At 37.3% G+C, this 20,667-nt stretch overlaps 1 protein-coding gene across 1 annotated transcript; it reads left to right on the top strand.

Moving 5' to 3' along the window:
- The first annotated feature begins 1,597 nt into the window (after positions 1 to 1,597).
- On the top strand, positions 1,598 to 20,087 carry LOC136252393 (beta-1,3-N-acetylglucosaminyltransferase manic fringe-like). Its single transcript, XM_066044820.1, has 11 exons — positions 1,598 to 2,378; positions 11,126 to 11,189; positions 15,748 to 15,790; positions 17,378 to 17,458; positions 17,512 to 17,638; positions 18,866 to 18,913; positions 18,966 to 19,054; positions 19,349 to 19,422; positions 19,699 to 19,802; positions 19,853 to 19,941; positions 20,000 to 20,087. The coding sequence occupies exons 1-11, from the start codon at positions 1,734 to 1,736 to the stop codon at positions 20,049 to 20,051; spliced, it is 1,416 nt and encodes a 471-aa protein (XP_065900892.1). The 5' UTR covers positions 1,598 to 1,733; the 3' UTR covers positions 20,052 to 20,087.
- The last annotated feature ends 580 nt before the right edge of the window (positions 20,088 to 20,667 follow it).

The raw sequence follows: 20,667 nt of genomic DNA on the forward strand, positions 1-20,667 counted from the left end.
TGGTAGAATCCCTTGGCCTATAATTTGGTATGCTAATGCAGTGTCCTATGGCCTATCTACAAGCCCAAATTGAAGCGAATCCGTTATTCCACCTTGAAGTTTGACACGTATTTGTAGCAAAATCACAGGTAGTTTTGTTCAAAAACTTTGAAAATGTTTATTTAACCAGGCAGCCCAAGCTCCTATTTTTGATTTTCAAAGATTTATATGAAGATCATACTCTCGGCTAATTGCATACTAAAAATCATAAGAATCCATGCAGCACAGGCGGAGTGGCAGTCGATTTTTCAGCAGCTGCTCGGTTGAAATACAAAGAAAATATTCTCGAATTACATAAACTTTTAAAAATACTCACTGCTGCTTTCTCCCAAAAGGTATGGACTTTCTACTTGGTTTATAAGCTGCAGATGAGTTGTACTTTAGTCTCCATATTTCAAAGAGGATTGTTATAACCTGTGGAAGGCGCTAATTGCTTGTTATTCGAAGTGTCCGGAATTAGCCGCATGCTGCATTTTTACACGCTGTTAAAGTTTGGCTCATAACTCCTCAGCAGTTGATTGTATCAAAACGAAATTTGTACTGCAGATGCACCATGAGATAGGCTTTAAAATGATTCCTAGAGGTTATCTTAACTCGTTGTGAGTGCAGTGTTAGAGCGATTTTACTAAAGAGTGTCCGGAATTACCCTCATTTACCTTACAGCTTATTTCGTTAGTCACATTTATAAGATACAAAAGAAGGGAATCAAGGGAGCTAGCAGCGGTAGCATAATCGGTAGAACACTGGACCATCACACTGGGATCCTGGATTCGATCCCCCTTCAATATTACACTCTTTTTTTGCCTTTTTGGTTCACCGTTTTTTGTCTAAGTTCTCAGGGGCGTAGCCAGGGGGGGTTCAAAGGGTTCGGACGAACCCCCTTTTCAGAGTTAAGTTTTTTAAATCGTGATACTGGTTAACTAGAACTGAATTAACTTACACAAATCCACTGAAATGGGTAGCTACAGGTCTTCAGGCAGAGGAATTCAAGTACCTCTACTCGCTATTGCGAATGAATTTATAAGAATACACATGTTTACACGTGTACACGGCCCCAGACCCCCGCTGTGGAGATTCTATACTTAGGGCAGAACCCCCCTTTTGGAAATCCTGCCTACGCCCCTGGTTCTGTAGGGTTATGAAATCGGGTGAAAAGAGTGATACCCCAAGTATACAATAACGGATGTACAATTAATAAAATCTTTAGAGTACAGTACTGATGGTCCACTAGCTCAAGGCTACTGGCCATTAAAAATAAACGTATATTATCTATGATTGCGGGGCTTTCCACACGTCTCAAATAAACGCCGCAAGTGTCTTAAATAAACGCCGCATTTGTGACGTCACGTGAAATACGCTCTTATATCTTTGAGCTAAATATAAGTCTTAAAGCTCAAACTGTGGGCAGAGAGGCGAGCTCTGCCCAATCCACAAATAATAAATACTAGATGTGATGCTTTCGCTGTGTTGTTAATCACGAAAGTAAAGTAGCCGATTAACTTAACTCTGGATTCGTATATTAACAACCGCGTATTCTCGTGCACTACGACAAACCGATCACACCCATGTGCTTTAACTAGAGTCGACTAGAGTTGGTCATATAGGTCTATCCGTCTGATATTTATTTTACTGTGTTTGGATGGTTACGACGTCTATCTTCATGATCTTATGGTCACTGTGCGACGAGCCTGGTGATGGTTCAAAGACGAATCTATTGGCAAGGTTTTGCCTGGGGGGGTTTACGTTTCATAACCATACTGTGTTGTGCGATTGTCATACTTAGTGCCTTGGTACATATCTACAACTATATACAGGGTGATTATATTGTTACCTGGCAACCCAAGCCGGAGGAACCTGCCAACGGGAACACCGTATTATCGAGCACCGAAGACCAGGAGGATTCATCGACAGTTGTAGAACACCAAGTAGAATCTAACCAGGAAAATATCAACCAAAATAATAAGCACCAGATTGAATCTAACAAGAAAACTGAATTGCCGGACAATTCTGTCAAGGAAACTGAATTACTGAGTGATTCGAATTCTCCTACAGTTAAAGTTCAGTCCACCAAGGAAGTACATAGTGATTCTACAATTGGCACTGACAAAGTTAAATCTGCAACAGAAACAAAGTTACAGGAAGAGTCTCCTACCATCAACCATTTAAGCTCAATTGGCTTTTCATTTGACTCTAATCACATCAATGGGAAACTCCTTGAGCCTGTAGATATTCAATGGGATAAAAACATCTACTTCTCTGTTAAAACAACAACTAAAAATTTCAAAACAAGATTATCTTATTTAATAGCAACTTGGTTTCAAGTTGTAAACAAAAAGATGGTGAGTACCCGTTTGTAATTTACTGTAACAAAGCTGTATTTGTATGCCATAGACACTGTACTCATGCTATACTCAGTGGTGGTGCTTATTAACTCAAGATTAGTACCTTGATACAAGAGACAGGGTTTGGTATAGTTTTGATTACCAGAGTTCATTAACACCTTGTTTTTCAGGGTGATAAAGAATTACCTCATTTTCACCCTGTTTAAAACAACCTATACCATGCTAATATGGCCAAGCCAAGTTGATTCCTTTCCAAGAAGCAACCATACTGTACTTGATGGTATTTCCTCGATGCTTTAGATGTTTTAACCACTTGTAGTTACCTTGTGCACAGATCATATCACAATTGATAGATCATTAATATTGCTACATAATAGTGGCTCCAGTGCTGATATTCTGAAATTCTGTATCACCAATGTATGCTGGATCAAATGTTAATCAAAGTGATGCCAAAATACATTGGAGCCTATTGAAAATCAGGCTTTTGTGGTTAAAAGTGGCGGCTACCTGATACCCAATGCATGTAATTAAAAATATGGGAAATTTTGTTTGTTTTACTGTACCCTTGTAAGATAGTAGTTATCAAAGAATCTATGCACATACGGGTCATTCCATGCCAAATCAACAAAAAAAAATCCAGACCCCTTTCAATTTTCATGAAATTTGGCACAAACATGGACCCTATCAAGAAACTTTGACACACCAAAATTTGGCTCGTTTCATTGGTCTCCCTTTAAGTTATGACCACTCAAAGTTTCTGTTGAAAATTTTATTTTGCTTACATGTCTTCAATAAAATGGCCATAACTTTGCTTGGGATTGATGTAAAAATATCTGGTTTAGATTTTTGAAATCCTTATTAAATTCTCTTTCAGGTAATATATAATGTTTTATAATTGCTCAAAGGAAAAGGTCAAACCACAAAAATGTAGCTTTTTCCTTGATCTTAATTTTCAAAAATATATATTCTTTAATTGGGGCGAGCCTGAGCGAGCCCCACACTAGCGAGTCGCCCACGTAACTTTCGTCTCAGCGACCATGCCCAAAAAACTACAGAAGAAATCGGAAAGAGACCCTGAAATAAACGGACTTACCGTGAAATAAACGGCGTAAATCACAGCACTTCCATATATGTTCGTCTCATCGACCATGCCACGGAGAAATATACGATGTAGATTACAGCACTTCCATATTAATGTTCGTCTCATCGACCATGTCACGGAGAAATATACGACGTAGATTACAGCACTTCCATATATGTTCGTCTCATCGACCATGTCACGGAGAAATATACGACGTAGATTACAGCACTTCCATATATGTTCGTCTCATCGGCCATGTCACGGAGAAATATACGACGTAGATTACAGCACTTCCATATATGTTCGTCTCATCGACCATGTCACGGAGAAATATACGCAGTAGATTACAGCACTTCCATATATGTTCGTCTCATCGACCATGTCACGGAGAAATATACGACGTAGATTACAGCGTATGAAACACGTGTATCAGCGCGTGAATATGAAAATCACCTAAGGTTGGCTAAATGAATGCAGAAGAACGGCTTAGAAGAAGGAGACAGCTGTACAGATTGAGAAGGGACCGAGAAACACCAGAAGCTGAAGAAAGACGAAGGAGAAACAGAGAATACTCCAGAACAAGATATGCTCGGCAAAGGGACACAATCTTGCAGCAGAGAAGGCAGAATTAGTATGTAAAATAATGAATCAGTCACACAACAATAACATTGATTTATCTACATAATAATTTTGTTTGCTTGCTTATGCTTTACGTTGTGTTATCAGATTTGTATATGACCACTATTGCTGCTATGCATACTCCCATTAAATATGTTCAGGCTCGCCCAACGATGCTGTTTGCATCTGTCTAGTTAAATTTATTTTTGATTTACAAGTTGCTCTTATACTCATCATTCATCTCTCTGAGTTTACAGTTGGGACGATAGGAGATCATGAGTTATAGGTGTTAATGTGTAGCCTTGTAATCACTGCTGTTTGTATGGTATTTTTGCAGTGTAATTTCCAATACCAATTGCAAGTTACCTTATATTAGTATGTCACAAATCATTTTATGTATTAAAATAATTAGGGTTTGTATTGACAAGGGCTCACTACAGTGAAACCATACTAACAGAGCCACTTTTAAAGCTAAGAAAGTTGGAGCAATAATAAGACTGCCTAATAAAGGAATCACTGATTATATTTTTTGCTGTAAGTTCGGTGTCCTATGAAATAGATGCGGCCACTATAACAAGGTGGTCTTATTATAGAGGTAGCTATATTTATAGGGGATTTACTTATTATAATATTCGGACACAGATTATGATGATAGTTTCAAATCTTATACGTGTGTATAATGGATGCAAACAACAGTTATTCGTATATATGTACATGTAAAGTGGAACTGTTGAATCGAAATGCCATGTCTTAGTGATATCCAAAGCTTCTTGGTCTTAATACCTAGATAACTGCTTTATATAGTTGCATTAGAGCATTATTTTAAGTTGGCCCTTATAAAAAGGTGGCCTTTAAGGTAGTCGCTAAGATATGTTACACTGTATATCACTTTTGACTCATACTTTGAAAGGGCAAGCCTACTACTGACCATGTAAAGGTCACCTTTATATGTTTGTACCTATAAATAATGCCTTTGCTGGAAAAATGTACACTTCTAAAACTACTATGCATTGTCTTATTTGTCAAAAATTTGATGGAATAGAGTGGAAAGCGGCCACCTGTATAGAAAGGCCACCACTCCATAAGGGCCAATTTTAAATTGTTGCTATACACTTATGTAAATGTATTAAGCAGCTACCTGCACATTAAGGCCCAGTAATTTTGGTACTAAGGCAACTGGCTTAAACTCCATACATCAATTATATCATGATGAAACTACTTAGATATAGCAATGCAGTTCATAATTTTGATTCTATAATTGAGAATCGGAGAATCATAGAAATGTTCCATTAATGTCGGTCGTTAAATAAAGAACCCTAAACCATCAGCCATTTGTTTCAAGCTAATATTGTTCACTTGTCAACCGCCGTCCAATGATGGTGGTTGTTTTGGTAGTTGTGCAGGGTTCCATGGTTCTCCTATACGATTTTGTAATAGGACCATTGATATGATCAGCCACAAATTGTGGCTCCCAATTGCATGAGGCTTGGGGGTGAAATACCTGGGGGTTCCCAACATTGAAGTCACAGGGATTTCTAAGGCCATCCTAATAATCCTAATGAAACCCTGCACTATCACACCCTAAGCTAGTCTTGGGATGGAAGAGCTATTCTTGGAATGGGAGAACACTGGACTTTTGTCTACCACACAAGACTCCCTTAAATAACTGAGTCTACCACACAAGACTCCCTTCGATGTCTGAGTCTACCACACAAGACTCCCTTAAATAACTGAGTCTACCACACAAGACTCCCTTAAATAACTGAGTCTACCACACAAGACTCCCTTTAATGTCTGTGCATTTCCTCCTGTGATAGAGTAATCCCATACCATAGTGTTAATTCCCTCTTCTTAATAAAGTTGTTATTTTATTATCATTCTGATATATTGCAGCACTAACGTAACTGGTTTTTTATGTACTCATTTCCAGCATATTCTCCTAGTCCTATGGGTGGGCTATGGGAGGGGACTTTTTGTACCACCTGGTCACCCATTTGGAACGACCCATACACACGGTATTTTTCCTACGCATGCGTTCATAATGTTTTCCAATTAATACCTACTGCTGTATATTACATCTAGTAATGTACCACTCTGCGTGGGCAGTTCAAAGGCACCGCCAGTGCCATAATTTGTATATTGCACTGCTGCAGACCGCAGCGAGTGCATTATAACTTATAACGCACTGGTTGCGGTTTTGTAGACCACAACGAGTGCATTATAAGTTATAATGCACCAACCGCAGTGCAATATACAGATATTGCACTGGCTGGGGTTTTGTGCACCATAGCACAAGTGCCGGTGGCGAAGACCACTACGACACCTCACCTAATAGGTGGAAAGACACTTCACAGATCACTCGAATTCTTTTATAGCCTGACATGTAAAGGTCGATTGTGGGCCATAACGTCACCAATACGTATAATGTTTACAAGCAGCCAATGGCGATCGAAAAAGCCAACGCGGGTGGCCACAACTCTAGTCTACATATATATAAACGTACTTATACACCTTACTAGTCTGGTGCCATCTTAGCTCAGATTAAACTGTAGTCCACTTCGACAATGACTCAAAAAAACAAATATATTCTAAATAATACTAACCTTTACGTTCGATTGTGGTAACCAGTTTTGTCATACCAACAGATTCGAGTTTAGCCAGTGTAAATAGTAAGAATTAGACTAGTATCTCGTATATTAGTTAGGTTTTGTTTACTTAAACCTTCTATTTAGCTGCTGTTTTTCACTCGAGAGAATCACTATGGCAATTAGTCTGGTGCTTAGTCTATATGGCACGCTGGCATGCTGAGCACTACGTGATGAGAGTTGAACAGCGAATGGATATAACCCATAGCGTACTAGCTTTCAATATCTCAGGTGGCTGCAGTACTGCAGGGGGAACGTCATCGCAACGTCCGGCTTGGTTATCCACAATCGATGTTAGAAACCTGGCCTTTATAAGTGTTACAGCTGTCTTGTGAGACTCTCCCCACCTATTAGGTGAGTGGTACATAACAGTTATACAACGTGCACTCGTGCTCTGCCTGTATCAACGCACTTGCCTTTGGGCCTAACGGCCCTCAGGCTCGTGCGTTTATATCAGGCAGAGCACTCGTGGCCGTTGTATAACTATATATTGTGATGCAGGTAAGCTACGTACCTATCTAATGCTGGATAGCTGCAATGTGTTGCTACACCGCCCAAACACACACGCAAATTATCTCCCTCCATTAACTTTGTTTAAAAAGTTAAACTTCATTAGAAATTACATAGTACAAAGGTTTACTACAGCAATTGCACATTGATACATATCTATAGCTTTAAGTGAAATACATCAATAATCGATTAAAGAAAGGGTCAAGGCAAATAACTTCAAAGTTAAATCAGAGTGTTATAGTAAATGTTGAGACTGAAAGTGGTGCATATTGCACGATGGTCCCTACAATCATTCACATGTAACTTTGACATGCAATGAAATCTGATGTATTGATATCAGTACACAATTGAATATGTTAATACTGCATCAGTCATTTATTACTACTTGTTAGAAAAGTTCTAGCAGATTACAACATATGAAGTATTCATGCCTGTGTTAACAACAAAGAATGCAGGGGAGTGTATATTGGTAAACTGTATCTATGGTGAGGTGAATTATGCTAAAAGAGCTGACTTCAAGGGGAATCTTATTTATTTTCTTACATAAGGGGAGTTGTACTTATTTGGATGTAAAAAATGATATTGAACTTTTTAAAAATCCATTCCACCATTCCAGTATTCCACCATTCCAGTAGTCCATTCCACTGTTTATACACTCCCAGAATGCAGCTACATAACAATATGCTTTGTTTGTAAGTGTTTCAAATTACAGTGGAACTTGTCTTAGTGGCCACCTGTAACAAAAGGCCACTTTTCTATTTAGGGCCAACTTTAAATTGTTCTAGAAAGACATTTATACACATCGAACTATATAGCCACCTGCATATTAAGGCCAAAAAAAATTGGTCCTGACTGGCTTAGACAGTTTCCACCATAGCTACATTAAGTGTGTGTATCAAAATACGTACTTGCATCAACGTTGAAACCGGGTCACTACTGCTGACCCGGATGACCCAGTGACCCGGATTGACCCGGATTAATTAGAGCCGAGATGTGTTTCGGCTAGTCTCGAGCGAGCGAACGAGTCAACATTTTGAGCGTTCGATTCGTGTTGAGTAAATATTGCAACTTCAGGCAGCTGTAGGTTGAAGACCAAAAAAAAAAAAAAAAAAAAAAGTCTTCACCTACTGACAATAGCTACCCCTCACCATAGATACCCTCAGTTTCATGCTACATACTACACTTACTAACAAATCGGCGTGGCTGAGCGTATGTTGGTAATGCGATAAGTGAGCGTGGCTCACGAAAGAGCTACGCGATAGCGTTTATAAGTTTCCACGTCGTCTAACGAACAATTTCGTTTCTCACGTGATCCAATCTGGGTCAGACCCGGATAAATTGTAAACCGGGTCAGACCCGGATGACCCGGAGAATATGTGACCCGGATGACCCGGATGACCCGACCCGGTTTCAACGCTGACTTGCATATCAACAATCAGCATTAAATGCTAACAGTAGCAGTTACTGTAGCTAGTGAAAATGTCAACAAGTTCAATATTTCACTACTATATAATAGACTTGGCATCATAATCAGAAACAATATATACAAGCTTGATAAGGGGTAAATTACTTGAGTATATGTATTCAAGTATAAGCTTTTACTGGGTTTTCTTACAAAACATGAACTTACTTACCAACAATGTATAAAATGATTGTGACATAGTATTATATAAAGTTACTTGCAATTGGTATTGCATCTTTGCATACCTGAACCCTACAAACAACAGTAATTACAAGGCTACACATTAACACTTATAACTCGTGATCTACTATTGGTCCCAACTTTAAACTCACACTGATGAATGATGGGTATTAGAGCAACGTGTAAACCAAAAATAAAATTAATTAAAGAATATGTATTTTTGAAAATTAAGATCAAAGAAAAAAGCTACATTTTTGTGGTTTGACCTTTTCCTTTAAACAATTATAAAACATTATATATCACCTGAAAGAGAATTTAATAAGGATTTCAAAAATCTAAACCATAAGTTTTTATGTCAATCGCATGCAAAGTTATGGCCATTTTATTGAAAACATGTAAGCAAAATGAAATTTTCGACAGAAACTTTGAAGTGGTCATAACTTCAAGGGGGACCAATGAAATGAGCCAAATTTTGGTGTGAGAAACTTTTTTGAAAGGATCCATGCTTATGCTAAATTTTTCAAAATTCAAAAGGGGTCTGGATTTTTTTTTGTTGATTTGGTATGGAATGACCCATACTGATACTATAGATATCAGTACCATTCTAGTGAAATAACTGGCACTGGTTAAACCTTTGCAACTTTTCATAGGGCAGGGGTTGTATGAATTAATTATCAGATTTTTCATTATTAACTTGGTCTTTGCACTTGGCCAAACTATAACTTGGATTTATGACAATGCTTCAGAAATGCTATCCATTTTTTCTGTTTGTATTCTTTTAACCAGCTATCAGTCAAACATTTGATCGTGTAGCGTGTTGTTTTGTCGAGTTATTTGTTCATAAAGCACAATGAAGTTGACACTAATAGACACTTGACGAGGATGTACAAGTGGGCAGGATGTACAAGTGCTATAGCAAATTAAAGTATGTGTGGGTTTTTGGCTTACCACAGGTACTTCTACTTCATTACAAATACTTTGTATCACATATCTCCACGCTACATTTTTGCCACTGTTAATTTATTCACAGGAAGCCACAAACCTGATTTGTGGTTACTTATTGGCTTCTGTGGGCTATATATCATTACAGGTGAAAGAAACCATAAAGTCACATGATTTTGTAGCTGGTTTTACATGGTAGTATCCATGCTTTACTAGGGGTAAGCAATACGTGAAATTGTATAAAAGCTTCCGACACTTTGTGCCTTTGTTGTATGAGCAAACGTTGAAACATTAAGGATAGGGTAGGAATCCGTAAGGTATTTTTGTGCTACTTGAGCCACTTTGTGAAGAACAAAACATTTAGAACATTAAAATCATTAGCGTATTGGCTATGAATCACACTTTATTGCTGTGATTCGCACTGGGATAAAATAGTCACACCCCAAAGCACTTGGGCAATAATTTGTCATACAGGGATACAAAGCAATAATGGTAGGATGTTAACCCACTGGGTAGATAAATTAGGTATCACCTGTCACCCAGCACATGCGCATGATCTCCCATGTGCTGAGGGATATATGCTAGATCACCTTTTGTTCTTAGGCCACTTCATCTTGATTATTGAACATGAATGAAAATCTTGAGAGTATAGGGTTGGTAGGTCAGCATATCAATAAAATATTAACAGAAATCAGGATAAATTGAGTACAAAATAACAAAATACAAGTAAGGGTGTGTGGTTGTGACAAAATGACAACTTCTTTGTAGCCATACTGTGTTTCTGAAAAATTTCAATCATGAAAAAGGTGGGCAGTGAAACAACTAATCAAGTTGACATAGTCTTATGTGCAAATACTGTACCATTTCTGTATTTTAAAATCATTTTACCCGTGGCTATAGAATAAATGATACTTTATGAACTGGTTTGATTTGTAGAAGTGTTATAACATTGAGTAACTCTAATATTTATTGCATTAAAAAATGTACCATATTGCCTTAAATTACAACTGGTCCTGTATAATTAATTACCTGGCCCCTGTCAATTGCTGGGGGTGTAGAGCATTACTATGGCCTTGGATCTGTGAAATATTAAAAACACCAACAACAGTACAACATGGAGGAATAAAGTTAATTCCAAGTGCTGGTCTCATAATTGTTGGTCTTTTATAGTTTGTGGTCTCATTTAGTGACTGGAATGAAAAATGGTTAAAAGAAGTAAACGTTTGTACAGTAATTTGAGGCAATACGGCACTACCATAGTTTAATTTTGCATACAAAATGTTCAATTATTAACTGTTCACTTTAGCTCACAATAGTCAGTGAAATATCTGATGAGGGTACTGAGATGGCTAAAGTAATGAAAGAAGCAGGTATGTATCTATATTATGTGGTACATACTGTATATGAACTGTATTCCATATATAGACATGGGGTTATGTTATGTCTTTGTAGATATACAGTATGCATGGACGTACATAATTATAGTAAGAACAAGATTTCATCTCTTGCAATGCACTCTCAGTTAGGGGTGGGGAATATTTCAATAGCATCGATAAATGCAAATATTGATATCCAAGTGTGATAGTGGAATAACAAGTTGGTTGATATTTAGTTAAGCTCTTGCATTTGGCTGAAAGCTGTTCTTCCATGCAGGAGCATACATACAAGCTATTGTGTTACATAAATTGGCATTCTTATTTATAAGTTGGATGTGAAAGTCCATTTAATTGACATGGTGAACTATGAGTTAGTTATATCATGGCCAAGAGGGATTTACCTGATATATATGCCCAAGCCTCAGGGCTGTTGCCTGGGGACATATATCAGACGAATCCCAAGTGGCTATTGTATCAGTAATAATACCACTTGGGTGTGCTCACCTAATATGTAGGTGAAAAGATAAACCTCATTCATTCCCCTTGTACACAGTGATGTTGGGTTAATAGTGTGGGCTATAGTACTCGCAAAACATACAGTAGTTCATATAGTATACTGTGTACAGTGCTTTTCTCTGACTACCTTCTTGCTTGTTTCCATTGTGCAGGGTTCTGCCCACACTGGTCGGCAGTGGTTCAAGGCGACCAGTACCTCTAAAAACCGACCGGTACCCTCTTAAATCCGACCAGTACAATTCTTACATATATCATTGATACATGTACAATACACCCTAATATAACACACCGCATATCAGTTCATGTTAGCTTTAGACCACCACTCAGGAATTTCTGGGCAGAACCTTGATTATAAAGTTTTTCTGTCGCGTCTTTGTTTGTACAGTTCTCTTTGTCTATGCCTGTTTTTGTACTTTCAAAGGAACATTCAATAGTAATTCATAGCATAATTCATTGCTGATAATACCATCCCATATTTGGAGTATATGTAATTCATAGTGTACTTTAAGGTTGTTTTGTGATTTTATTTAGGTGGGTTGGCTAAACCACATTAAAGGCTGCACAAGGACAAAGGAATGTAGTGGTCAACAGTTGATAATTTGGTGTCCAAGTATATGAGAGATTAAAACCCTTTGTGGGAATCTAGACTGTGATTTAGTCTCGTTGCAAAAATTGTACTCTTAGGTATGACCATGGTAGTGTAGCTAAAGGCTTTTGCTTTTTACTTTGGGTGTGTCCGTATGTGTATGTATTGTATGCTCATGCTTTACTACCTGAACTACCCAATAGGTCAAACAAACATCATGTCTTCCCAATTTACTGATAACATAAATGCATTCTTGAATGCATGTAGGTAACTACAAATAAACTAGTCACCATAGCGACAAAATTTCCTGACCTAATTGTCAGTATATAGGCAGATCACTTTATACACAAATGACACATTGGGGATTACACTGAAAGGTTCGCTGTAGTGTGTTTTGCTGTCTCCCGCATGGAAAAAAAGATCTCAGTCCCATAGGCTTCAATTCATTTTAATGTCTTCCAAAGACCCCAGAGTATAGTGAATTCATAGTCATCTCTAATCCATGCATACACTTAGCTTGAGTGTTTTGCCGTACCAGATTTAGAAGTGAACTTGACTGAGTGCAGGCTTTATAGACTGTTAAACTGTTTGTAAACTGATTGTGTTAGCCATGAAGTTTGCAGTTTAGTGATAAGTTATAATTGTTGTTATTACAGTTGCATACTTTTGTCTTCAGTACTTCCATGGTAAAATTTGATCCTGTGAATGCTAATAGAGCATGTAAATTTGTCATATATATTGCTTACCGATGCCTATTTACACAAGATAACTGTCCTATTAGTATGATAGCAGCAAGTATGTGTTGTATATCATATCGTTTACAGTATGGCATCTTCTGTGGCTATGCCATCAATTGTTGTAATAGTATGCCATTTACCCTACCAAACAACACAGCCCTTACTCATGTCATCTCTAACCCTGTGGACAATGCTGTATTATGTAAACAGCGTATGTAGGTAGACTTTCCTATAATGATGGTTGCCATGTAGGATGGCTTGTACAACACACACACACACACACACACACACACACACACACACACACACACACACACACATGCACGTACACACACACGCGCACGCACACACACACACATGCACGTACACACACGCACACGCATACACACATATACATGCACACACACAGAGTCTCATGGTAACCCCCATCCTTGAATCCCTTCTTCCTTATACTATACTTTTCCATTTATTACAGTAAATGTTCACGTACACAGAAAATACGTACAGTACAAAATTGTGATCAATAGTGCTTTTTCCTTTTTTTTCCACAGCTGACTGCAATGATATTTGGAGCCCTGCCATGGCCTGCGTACAATAACAAACCATCTATACAGCAAACTGAAGTAATGAACTACATAAATCATAAACCATTTGCATCCACAATCCTATAAACACTTTAGTATATGGCACAGTACACCATAGTAGGGATGAGCAGTATTGGAATCTGGTAATGCCGAAAAGTAGTTTGGTTTCACCACTGTAAAACCCTTTTATATTTAATTAACATTCACGAAAAGATAGGTACATTATCGATTACATATATACACCCATGTATGTGTTAGTAGAGTGGAAGTAAGCAAGCCATTATAAAACAGGTGATACACACACATAAATACCACACAGGAATTACTCACAAGAAAAGCATTTGCTAATCTCATCACTGCAGTTTGCTGGTTATCAGAACAATGGTTTATGGCTTCAATGAATCTTATTTTGTGGGTTACTGTGGTTTCCACTGTACTAATATTACAAGTGGGTGGCTTCTTTCAAAGAATTCATGGCTGATATCAGGTTTGACACAATCTTGTAAAGCAGCCCTTTTCATTTTTCATAGAAATACCGTATAGCCAGAAATTTTCAAGGGACGAAACTTTCGCGAATTTTGCAAGTAATCATAGCTTTGTGAAAATATAACCGTGAAGTGTTTCAGGTTTAATACACATAGTTATTGCTTTACCAAATCCGCATTCTAGACTTTCGTGAAGTAAAAAACACAAAAATCGTATTTTACACAGTTTTGCGAAAATTTCATCCCTCGAAAATTTCCCACTATATGGTATTCATCAACTTTGTAGGGTTTCTTGATTGACAGCTGGAGTACATTATGTCAACCAAACTGTATACCACAACTTCCTCTACATTTTAGCCCTCTGTGGTTGTATAACCATACCTTATGTAAACAGTGTACTAGCAAATAGACCATAGCTTGCCCTAAAGCTGGTGGTGGTCTGAGATTAATTTGTCAAGGCAATCCTGAGTAGCGAAATGATAACGCTGACATGGCCAGTATTTTAACTGAATGGAGTCTGATTGCATACTTTGGGTGGTTATTGCTTTACGATAAAAGTTTGATGCTGCTAAAATAGGGCTGATATTTTTACTAGTATTGGTATTGGAGCATCACTATTGAGTGAGAGCAGCTAGTCTGCAGTGTAAAACTTTCTGCATGACGATCGGCTTCATGTTTTTTGTTTTTTTTTAATACTTCATGGTGGTGGCTTCATGTATGGCCACCACTGAACCACTAGAAGTTTAATACTGTAATTACTACATTAAAATCAGTATTTTAGCATTTTAGAACCCACATTGGTATCTGAAAAATAACTTTATTAGCTACTACGTATTACCTGAACCTTTCCCAACCCTTCAACTAAACGTCAATACCGGGCTTACATATCTGTGACCAGCTGAATGAAAACCTGCCATATTGCCAATATTGCTATAATATAAAGAGGGAAAGACATATTGAAATACATAAGAGTAAAAATATGCTAGCTACATGTACACAAAAAAGATATGATCATGGTTTTGTGTCCATACACTGAAGGGCATGTAATTTACAAGCATTTGTTTACAGTAATAAGAAAGTTGACTTTTTCAGTTGTCATTTCTTGTAGGGAGAACCGTATTGTTTATACATCATAATTATAGTGAAAGCACTTTGTAGCCCATGAGTTATGACTGATCAATTAAATACCTCTACTGTATGAATCAAACATTGACTATTCAACATGAATGGCTGAAGCAATGCAGTCAGTAAATAAAACAGTTTGTGCCATAGATTGTGTATTTTTACCAGAAGTAACATGCGTTACTTAACTAAGTATCCTTGATGTTTATTAACTTCTTGTTCCCCAGCGTGTATGTACTAGACTGCACTCAGCCATTTATAAAGCACATGATCAACTTCATGCCTCTACTTATTACTGAGAATAATTTAACAATAGTGTCTTAATAATTATTATACATATACCTGGTGATGTCTTGCATCAAATACAAGTTTGCTATGTGTATACATTTGCAGTGTAAATTTTGAAAACTACGTATATGCGGAGATGCATGCATGTTAAAAAATACACATGTATAAATAGTTACATGCATTGCCTTAGAAATGAGTAGAATGTCTGTTATAATATTTTTTTAACACATGCAGGTTTCAATTTACTACTAACAGATTGTGATGCTGGCCATACATTGTGAGTTATGCTGTTTCTAGTGTTTGCCCGCAGCTGTTGCACACCTGAATTTGTTTTTTTGAAAATGTATATGTGTGCATGTATTTTTCTATGTTTGTTTTTCCATACTAAAATGCTTTATGCTAAAAACAGCCAGTATGTGAGAAATTTAGGGTCCCTAGTATTAAAATTTTCAATTTTGTTCTGACGTGGCTTATTCGTGCTAGTTTGAAATATTATTGTGAATACCTTGCCCAACTGGCTTTATCTACTGAAAACAATGTAGCTGGCCTCCTAGACTACAAGAAATATATCAGCATGCCCCTTTGAGTTGAAAACAGTGAGGATATGACATAAGTGAGTGTCTTGCACATATATGCATATGTAAGCTATACACAGCAGTGAGGTTACATTGTTTGTGGTTTAACGTAGTTATGCATCATACTATTATGACATCTGAATTATACATGCAAAACTAAATTAAACGATAAAAGTTTTACAGCACAAATATGTCTGAAAGTCATCAATTCCTGCCAATACAGTATCAGAAAACAAACAGGAAGAAAATAAAGAAACTCAGTTTACTGTATAGGGGGAACTTTTGATGGGATAAACTTTTGCAGGTTTCGTGGTTTTGCCAAAAACCGCAAAAGTTTCCTCGCGAATGCTACTTTGCTTAATAATGTAGAAAGTCCCATCTTCTTTCGTGATCCACGCCCACTTATTTGGATTGTGCATCACTGTCTGTAGTTAGTCATATGTGGAGCCACACCCATTTAGCAAGGTGTGTTGCAGCAATCTGAAGACATGCATGAAGCCACGTGCATTGCTGTGTGTATGCCCAATGTAGAGCCATGCCCAATTTAATCGATCGTCAGGTGCCAGTGTATGTTCGCATCATAATTGTTGTGAGCCATGCCTACTTATTGACATATGTGCGTTGTTTACGTGCATGGCTAAATGTTTTAAGCGGGTGCCACTGTACTTTCGTCAACCGTGAAAATTTAACCTCTTGTTTACTCTATACTGCAAAAGTTTAATCATGAATAAGCTTGTTTGCCCTCTATTGTGAAACTTTTGCCCATCGAAACTTTCCCCTATACGGTATATCTTTGTCAAAATTAATTATCATACTGTAAATCAGGAAAAATTAAGCATTAAAAATTATTGTCAATCCTTTTGACGCGATGTATTTTCGTTGATTTGTTAAATACCAAAAAAATTATTATGGCAAAGTTAAAACAGTGTAAGTGGCAGAACTGAGGGAATGGTGTCAGTGAAAAGTTGAACTATTGTGTATAAAATGGCAGTTATGTATGTACCTGGTTATAACTTAGAAAGCAAGCAGGTCTGCTGGATCCAAGACTTGACATCGTAAGTGATGGCTACCTTGCTAGCCAAACCCAAGCTGGAAATACGAAGCTAGTCACTGTGGTGAAGTTGTGTGATTAACCTAACTGTAACATCAAGCTGCCCTAACCAAATTCTCTTATGGGTGGCAGTAACAATAGCTTATTTTTATGTTTGTGCCTGGTTTTAGAAGTAGCATAACATCAACTTGTTATATATGTATGTATGACACGTTTATCTCACTTGTTATATGTGTAGCCTTGGCCTTTGCTGTAAAACTGGATGTGAATATGAAGCCTATTACGAAGCCTTAGAGAAGTACAAAGATGAACAAGACAGGTACATTGTAACACTTTACACATAGTCTGTAATCATGATATCTATCCTGAAAGTTTTCAATGGTTTTGTCACTTTGATGATGACATGTACGTCAATGTACCAGAATTGAGTAGTTTTCTGCGGCAACATGACCCGGCAGTACCATATTACGTTGGATCATCAGATGATCCAAAATATGTTGTGAGTTCACTAATGTTGGTTAGTGATGTGCGATACATTTAAATATATCAGATAATCATGATACACTAGTTGTATTGCAATACCAATGTGCATGTTTGTACAGGGGTGTATATTGATATTTCAATTGGAGATACATGTATGCGGGTCTGGGTTCTTCAAGCCTGTTCTATAATGGTATTGCTAGTACTGAGCAATGAAAATTTATTGTCTGCCCAAGTGTTTAATTTAACTTAGAAAATGGTATGCATAATATGCTTTGATCTTTGGAGGATAATGAGATCTTTAAAATTCACTTAGAGACCTGCTAGCAGGTTCTTATAATGGTTAGAAACCTGCTAGCAGAAAAGACTTCAGGCATCAAATCTCAGTTTCGATCATTGATTTACAATGCTCCCTCCAAACATATTCAGGCTGATAGCCTGCAGTGGGCGACCAGTCACCCAGGCCAACGTGTGGTTAACCACTCTATTCATTTTATAGGCATGCATAAAAGAAATCGATTATGGGAGGTACAATCTAACATTGTACGTATATTTGTTATGATGAATAGAGAAGTCCAGAAATATCACGGAAATTCTGTTTAGTGCCCATTTGTTTCTAGAGTGTTTTTAGAGTGTTTTTAGGCTGTTTTCGTCTTATGGATAGACTTTACTAAGACCTAAATAAGTAAGCTTCCTTGTATTTTGCATTATGTGTAATGTGGGCGTGTCCATATTCGAAACCAAGTTCAAAACCCCACTCGAAATCATGATGTGTTCTTTACACTGCTATCACTGGCTACTGCTAACCCGGCTTGACATTATCAATCACTGCCGTTTCCCAACTGTGCCAGATCCAAGTCTAACTTGTGAAAGGAAGTGGTGCAAGCTTCGATTTTTTCAACACTTAGACAAAAGCACATTCAGTCTTGTGTGATTATTTTAACATTGTGTGACGATTTCAGTACGACATATAACCCAATCCCACAATGACTCCACCTATATTCCCATATAAAACACATACATTTTCAAGTTGGTTAGAGACCACACCATCGGATCTTTGTGCTAGGTCTCTAACCTACACTTTGGTTTCTTTTACAAAATTCTACTATATCACAAATTGTATCATAAATTGGTGACTACACAGCTGTTAGACACAGATGCACTCAATCTATCAGGTGTATCGCACATCACTATGCTATTGTCTACAGTATTAACTGAGCATTGTATTTGTTCACTGAATGTATAGCATACACTAACTGACTCTGCATTGGAAGGGCTGCAAAATGCAAGTATTGTAAGGAAATGGATACTGTGTATAGTTGTACGTTTGGTATGTCTTATTTCAGAAAGTAGTAAATAAACAATATCAACTCACATCTGGTTGTTCTTACTGCATCAGTCACTCTTTGATGATGGAAATGAAACCTTACGCCAAGTACGTATGATGTATGTGTTCATACATACGTATGATGTTTGTGCTCATACATACGTATATCATGTGATCTGCTCTGTGAAATATAGTCTTATGTACTGTACATACACGTAGCATTATCACAACCCACTACTATTCATCTTCCAAGTTAAGAAAAACTTTGCCATGTTATAGCAATTGTTGTACGCCTGGTTTTACGTCAACTGAAAAGACTATGGGGGGGTATAGTTGAAAAGCTTGTTTTCATAATGGTAATGACACGTGTGGTTAGTACCAAAAAAACAATATTTTACTTAGTGGAAAGAAGGTATTGTCTGATTTGTGTGTGATGACTGGCATAAAGGATGATTGGACAGTTGGAATGATTATAGGTAAAAATAGTATACAGTACTGTTCAAATGCAACGTCGTCTCGCAAGAGTACAAGCAATTTAAAAACTCACTAATTTAAAGGGTGTGGCACCATTTTGCACACAAGTATTCATCCTGTTTCGTTTTGGATGAATACTTGCAAGCAAATGGGTGCCACACCCTTAAATTAGCAATTTTTTAATTGCTTGCATTCTCATGAGACGACTTTGGATTTGAGTGGTACTGTATTTGTATCTACGAAACAACTGTTTACATTAGTAAATCTTATCATCCTAGTCAGCCTACTAGGACACCATCGTGATATTTATGATAAGGTCAAGACTCAACAAACTCGTACATACCTTCTTGCCCGGGCCAATTTAGAAGACATGAAGAAATATGTGAGCTGCTTTCTTTAGAAATTACAAAATTAATTGCTAGTTTTCTTAAGGTTTGTGTTGCTTCCACTGGCACCAGACAAAGAAATCTGGAATCATATGCAAGAACAATAAACTTGCCACTGTCAGAAGATCCAATGAGGTATGCCTATCACTGTATGTATGACATGTATGCTAACCGTGTTGTACTTTTGTTGCAGGTTTTTAGCCTATCACTGTTTACTCTATCCAACTGTTTCATGGTGTCATTAATTTATTTTTAAAATTTTTATTAATTCATCAAAGCAATTTAGACCATACAGCAACTCAGCTAAAATGCATATGGTCCAAAAAATGTGTGTGATGTAATCGCGTGTATATGGCGTACAAGAGGACCAGCCATTCCCCCTCCCTCTCGCAGAAGTGTTTGTAACAGAAGATCTAGATGTGTAAAGCGGTCAATCACTCTTTTATAAATCATATTTCTAGCTTCTTAAAGTTACTAGTAAACTTTTTTTTTGTAACAACACAGTGAATACGGCCTCTAAAATATGTCACTTTTCCCTCAGGGTGGCATCAATGTGTTGTGACTGGATTTTGGAAAGCCAGTCTAAATGTCACGTTAGAAATCCACATTTATATATATCTCCAATAAAGACTTATCCACCTGATAAAATATTTCACAGAATTTGGTGCAATTCAAGGCACTGACTAATTGTAAAACTGATTGAAATTTTGGAATGCGTTATTTTAATCATAAATGTTTGAATTGTAAAATATGACTTTAAGGCAAATTTCCAAAATCTGATATTCCGATCACGTGCAATGTGTGCTTCAACCATGCCACTGTGTATAGGGACCTGCCAATTGTGCCTTTTATTTTACTGAT

Source organism: Dysidea avara, chromosome 4, assembly GCF_963678975.1.
Source record: "Dysidea avara chromosome 4, odDysAvar1.4, whole genome shotgun sequence".
Lineage (NCBI taxonomy): Eukaryota > Metazoa > Porifera > Demospongiae > Dictyoceratida > Dysideidae > Dysidea > Dysidea avara.

What these genes read in the sequence shown, in the direction of transcription:
- LOC136252393 (XM_066044820.1), top strand. Translation starts at nt 1,734, where the DNA reads ATGGTTCAAAGACGAATCTATTGGCAAGGTTTTGCCTGGGGGGGTTTA. An exon ending in GGCTGCAAAATGCAAGTATT is followed by an intron (nt 18,914 to 18,965) that starts GTAAGGAAATGG and finishes GTCTTATTTCAG; the next exon opens with AAAGTAGTAAATAAACAATA. An exon ending in TAGAAGACATGAAGAAATAT is followed by an intron (nt 19,803 to 19,852) that starts GTGAGCTGCTTT and finishes AGTTTTCTTAAG; the next exon opens with GTTTGTGTTGCTTCCACTGG.